General features: G+C 39.8%; 1 protein-coding gene across 1 annotated transcript in view; it reads right to left on the bottom strand.

Moving 5' to 3' along the window:
* Nucleotides 1–570: 570 nt before the first annotated feature.
* LOC118315900 (chemokine-like protein TAFA-5) overlaps nucleotides 571–6000 on the bottom strand; it is a 59465-nt gene continuing 54035 nt past the window's right edge. The window contains exon 4 of the mRNA XM_035643570.2: nucleotides 571–4894. Within this exon, the coding sequence (XP_035499463.1) occupies nucleotides 4886–4894 (9 nt within the window). The 3' untranslated portion in view covers nucleotides 571–4885. The remainder of the gene's footprint in view (nucleotides 4895–6000) is intronic.

Here is a 6000-nt window from a genome sequence, read left to right as displayed (position 1 = left end):
TTCTATTTTCTCTGAAGAGTCGTTTCCATGGAACTATCTGAGAGGTTTGGATGCAAATTATCTCTTTGGTGGAAATGTGACAAGTGGCCTTTTAAGAGGGGTCACAAGCCAAAAGAGGTAGGGAACTGTAAGTAACCACTAACTGCTGCTGTCAGATAAATGCAGCCGAAAAAGGAGACTATTCATGCAAAGTACACGTATGTCAAAATTCTTAGCGACAGTTAAAGTGTTAGTTGAGAGAACACTGTCTCCAGGTGACTGACTTGTAGACATAGTAGTTTGATGCAGTTGTCTTCCATAAAAACTTTAACCGTTGACAATAAAGATTTGGTTTACCTTTTGTTTTCTTTATAATCAAAGACATGGTGCATAATGGGAGAGCATCTGAACAGAGAAGCTGAGTTAATCCGAGTTAAACCGGCTGATGAAGACAAACATGAATAAAGCAATGACCTACAGACTGCACTGGGATTTGGTGTACACAACCTACATTGACTGAAGGAAAACTCAGTGTCACGTTCTCATGAAAGGATTTATAACTTGGAACTAATGGCTTTATTCAATTTTTATTTTACTAATGCTTTACAGTTGAAAAAATCCCTTTGATTGGTGTTCATCCTCCTCCAACATGACACTTAATTTCTCATTCTACCTTTTGTTTTTTAGGAAGGAACTTGTCAGAGAGTGGAATCATAATGCCCCCCATCCCTGCTGAAACCCTGTCAGAAATCACCAGTGAGCTTTGAACAGCAAAAATGCTCCATGTGCTGCAGGCTGCTGCGAATCCAGTGTGTGATGTGCAACATCATTGCGAATAAGGTTTCCTACAAAGATACAACATATACATTTGTTAAATATAGAACTTTAAGCTTTTGAAAATACATTTAATGTTTCTTTACCCACCCCCAAACAGACACAACAGCTTGGTTTTCTAGTGTGAAATGGTTTGCTCGTTGTTTCAGTAAAACCTGCCATGCTTGAATGCATTTGTTCAAATATGGCACTGGAAAATGTAAAATGCAGTCTGGTGGAGAAGGGGAATCCTCAGTTTAGGATTCAGCATTTTTTTTGATAAGAAGTGGAAACTTTACACACCAAAAACAAACATCTTGAAGAATATTTCAAAGTTGGATATAGTGTAAATCATCTGTACATTGGGAGGTGCTGCTAGTGTTGACACCCATCCACAAAAATTAGGAATGGTGATTTGTTCCGTAATTTCTACTGTGCCTCTGATTGGTTAAGTTTAGACACAGAGCCAGTCAGAGTCAGAGTAGGGCGGGTCTTATTCCCAGAATGCAGGCGGGAAATGTCGGCCCCAAACAGGCACCAGTGAAGCGAAAGTGTTTACAGAAATAAAATACTTGGCTGGACATTGTCAGTGAAAATTAGCACAAAGCCCACTGCAAGGTCTGTCGTGGAGTGTTTTTTCTGTGGCACACGGTGGCCTGGCAGACATTAAACAGCATGCCTGCGTAGAACAATATACATGACGTTTTCCAGCAGAAAAAAAAAATTCCTTCTATGAATATGTAAATATTTTCATTTTTAAAAGTTGAATCATTGGACACAAGATGTCTACAACTTCACTGCAAAGTCAATTCTCAGTGTATGTCTGTGCACTGGATTTTTCACATTCCACATTACATTTGTGGAAGCTGCACACTGGAGCAGGATCTGTTTCCAAACTAGTTGTGTTTTACGAGCACAATGACTTTCAGACTGAGACTTTCCACTTTCGGAAGATAAATGTGAAAACTGCCTTGCAATGCCAAACTCTGCAAATACATCATACTGCACAGAGAAGCTCAAACATGCAACTGAAGTAACAAGAAGAAAAACATTATTTTGAGTCGAGATAAACTTTATCCCTAGTCCACTGCTCCACAGGGAACTTTTCTGATGAATAAATGACTGTTCTTGGAGGAGGGTTTAGGGAAGGAGGAAGGAGGTTTTGTAGTTTTAAAATTACTTCAATTGTTCCATCAATGTATAGTTGCTCATTTCGTCTACACCCGTGCTTGTGTCTCTGTGATACTGTATTTACGGACAGGTGTACCTGTATGCTAATGCTAAGTAGGTGAATTATTCACTCTAATGTATAGCATGTTATTATGCTAATATCTAATGTTTAATTGAAGGGGTGGGAAACTCATACTTTGATTTTATTCCATTCCTACTGTCTCGATTCCATTCAGACTCATTTTTCCATCCAAACGATTCTTGATTCTTGCTCCAGTGCACTTTGACACAAGCCCCTGACTACTTTACAGACTGAGCTGCTAATGAAACAGTTCTAATACTAATGATGAGGACCAGTGACTCGCAGAGAAAAACCTAGAAAGGAGCGCAGGAGTATCCAGCTTTTTTATTTAAGCTCATTTTAACTTATTTCTTACAGGCTTCTTCCCTGTTGTGTTTGTAACTTGTGGTGGACAACTGCCTCTCTGGAGCAGTGCGGGTGAATCCGTTAAAAGGACACGGACTATGGAGAGAATTGTTTTCTACACCTGAGACCAGAGTTCATCCAGAGTTGTTGGACATTTTGTAAAGTGGTGCAGTGTGTGTTGGTCAGCCAGGTTCATTTATTGTTGCTGCAGTTTGTTCTCTGCTCCACTAACGTTAGTCTGCAGGTGGTAGGGTACCAAGTATAACAATAATACTTAATACAAGATACTTCACCAGTATCAAAGGTTAGGTGTGTAGAATTTAGTGGCATCTAGAGGCAGGGTTGCAGATTGCAACCAAGTGATATCCTCTCAGCTCACACTCTCCTTCCAGTGTATGATTTGTCAAGCCTGTCCCCCAACTCGCACGACGAACACTGTTGTTTTTTTAAACAGTGTTTTACGACGTATTTGTACTCTAGCAGTAGTTATGTACACGGCCGCTAGAGGTCAGCTTTGGACCAGGTAAGTCCGTCAAGTTTGTATGTAAATGGATTTCCTTATATTCTGTTATTGAAATGATTCTCTGCCATGTCATCCTAACCATCACCCTTAACTTAAAAAGCTCATTTCGCGTCTAAAACCCACGATGCTCTGAGGCAAAAAGTATTTGTGGAGTACCTCCTACCACCAGTAGAGGCGCTGTTATTGGAAACGGTCAAGGTATTTACCACATACGACAGAGTTCGTCGTATGAGTTGGAGGACTTGTTGGATTCGTCCATAGGCTACTGTAGAACCATGCAATACTATATTATTTTTGTATGTGTACACTGTCTGAGGGCTGCAGTGTGACCTTGTGGTTGAGTTTTGAACCATTTGTCATTCTGTCAACATAACGTCATAAATTTCCATTATTACAAAAAAAAATTTGGGGTATTTGTGAGTCCATTTGGAGTCCAGTTACTTCACCCACACCTACTGATTGGCACAAAACTAAATGTTCAGGAGCAGGAATATTACTTTTTTTGGGGGGGGGGGGGAATTCAGTTTCATTTAAAGCCCCAGTGTGACATTTTTGTAATTTCATGGTAGCATCTGGTGCTAAACCTGCAAACCAAGTGAACAACAGACAGGGACACTTTATGGTGGCACACCGCTGATCGAATTTCCGTTTTCCAGCAGCGCTGAAAATTTCAACGCATATAAAACGGATTCTGGACCATTTTGTGCAATCGTATTCAACACGACATAGCAAACATGGTGAATTACTTGGAGCTCATTCAAAGTTGACGAAAACAATGGTTCTTTGTTGCAGGTGAGTATACATATATTACAATATATTCAATTTCTGTGAATGTGTTCTTCTAAATATTACACACTGTAGCTTTAAGGGTCATCTTCTTGTTGTCATCTTATATTCTCCACCATTGCACATATACTATATGTATTTTTAAAGACATTGTCTTTTTATAATAAATATAGCGGCTTGTAGTCAGTGTGCAGACTTTTCCCACTGACACACCTTTTTAAATAGCCTCGTATTTAAACACGATGTGCTGCTGAGTCGTGCTGCTGCTGTAGTAAAATAAATATCTGTTTTATCTATACTGATCAAATCAATAATGAGCATTTCATTTTATTGTGACTGTGTGATTCATGTTTCACCATCGGTGGCTCGTTCGTCAGCTGTTTTGGTTATCAGCTAAATGGCTGTATAAATAAAACCTCAGATAATCTATGGAAAAGAGATTAATCAAAATGGGCTCAAAATTTACTTGTCACATTTTGACGTCTGAGGTTCATATCTGTTTAATCTGTATGCATTCACATATTTTTCTATCAGACTACGTTCCCATGGTTACCATGTTCTTCCTGCCCTGATTAAATTAGTTCATGTTTGAAACGGTTCTGCCAGAAGTGCACAAAGTTTTATGTTCTTATCCAAAAAAGCCTGATATGATGTGTTTACCTTCTCCACCAGTCTGATGTTCAGTACATAAACAGATGGACTGTGCCAACAGAAACATCAACAACTTCTCCTCATACAGTTACATGTTTTATCAACTCGTATGCCGTATCACTCTGCCTCTGTGAAGTCACTTATATATCACAATGTGTTCATTTCTTTACATGAGTCGGGTACTGTGGGGAAGTTCTGTGAGTCCCCATCCCCATGAAACGTCTCACTGCTGTCGCTCTGCGCATCTTGGGTCTGTTAAAGCGAAACAGACTTTGGTGCCAAACAGAGGAAATCTATCCAGAAGCTTCGCCATACGCCACTATTCGAATCTCCCGGAAGTCTAACTCTTCCCAGAAAATACTCTTCCGGGCAGCAGTTTTCCACAGTCCACCCATGACTGAAGCAACAAGCGCAGACGTCCTGATAGTGGCTGTTGATGGGTCATCAGCAGGAGCAGACGCTCGGCTCAGGGGCGGCCGGTGATAGACGATGGATGCCAATGTTTCTATGGGGAGCGTCTGTCATTGCCGCCGCTGTCAGGAGACCTAGAGGACAGAAATACACAGCGTCAGAAGCAGGAGGAGCACCCGCTGATCGAGAAACCATTCCGATGAGCCCCATGACGACATGTTGCTTCATGGGCTACAGGATATAAGGGCAGGTTTTTGTTCCTATCTGAAACTGCGCTCAACTGCTTCTTTGCCCAAATGATTCTGTAATGTGAGGCGTTTACAGATCCGGGTTCCATGGTAAATATGAAACCTGTTTTGAGATATTCTGTAGAGTGAAAGAACCAGCAATGAAAAAAAGAGCAGAAACCCACAAAAGCCAATGACAGTGAGCTGACCTGGAAGTTTTACAGACTGAACCATACAAAACTTAAGCAGCAAAAGGTATAAGCCAAACTGATTCAGTCTTCTCAGTTTGTTTCTCGTACTTTGTTTTTCGGTTCAACACACAGCCGGTTTCATGAGTTATCACATTCACGGTTGCTCACATGAGTTTCTCAAGTCCCTGAAATTGCTGCGGTGAATTAGTTCAGTATGAAATATTTAGTACAGTGTGGGGTCCTGTGTCTTGACTAAAGTGTCTGACGTGTGTGTTCTTACCATTCAAACATTCAAAACCAGTTAAATCTTTCCTTATGTCTGTGGTCCCCCCCATTTTTTAAAAATCCCCTGAGATTTTGAAAATCACAAGCTCACCAAGTCTTAGTTCATAAATCATAATCAACATTAAAAAAATACAATTATACAATTAGTCATACAAACAGTTTTTGAGGTATTGATTGAACAGTTTTGTCATTGTGGTTTCTACAGCACCACAAACGCCAAATGATTAGAGTTGAATCAACTCTATATAGCCTTCATGAAAGAGGATTTATTGGTATTGAATTAGACATTATTAACACACACACACAGAATGTAAAATGCTACTATAAACAGAAGACAATATTCATTACTATGCTCATTACACAGAAATGTTTGTGTGCACAAGAATAAATCAATGCAACAATGTACACAAGGAAAACCAAAAATCAACAATACCAAAGAGTCTATAGACAAGTCTGAGGTATAAATAAAAACATCAGACACATAGCTATGCTGAAAAGGCAAAAAGACAACAAAATCCTAATGTAAATACTCCACTT

This window comes from Scophthalmus maximus, chromosome 7 (assembly GCF_022379125.1).
Source record: "Scophthalmus maximus strain ysfricsl-2021 chromosome 7, ASM2237912v1, whole genome shotgun sequence".
Classification (NCBI taxonomy): domain Eukaryota; kingdom Metazoa; phylum Chordata; class Actinopteri; order Pleuronectiformes; family Scophthalmidae; genus Scophthalmus; species Scophthalmus maximus.
The sequence above is the reverse complement of the archived record's forward strand: the minus strand, read 5'-3'. Positions and strand labels throughout refer to the sequence as shown.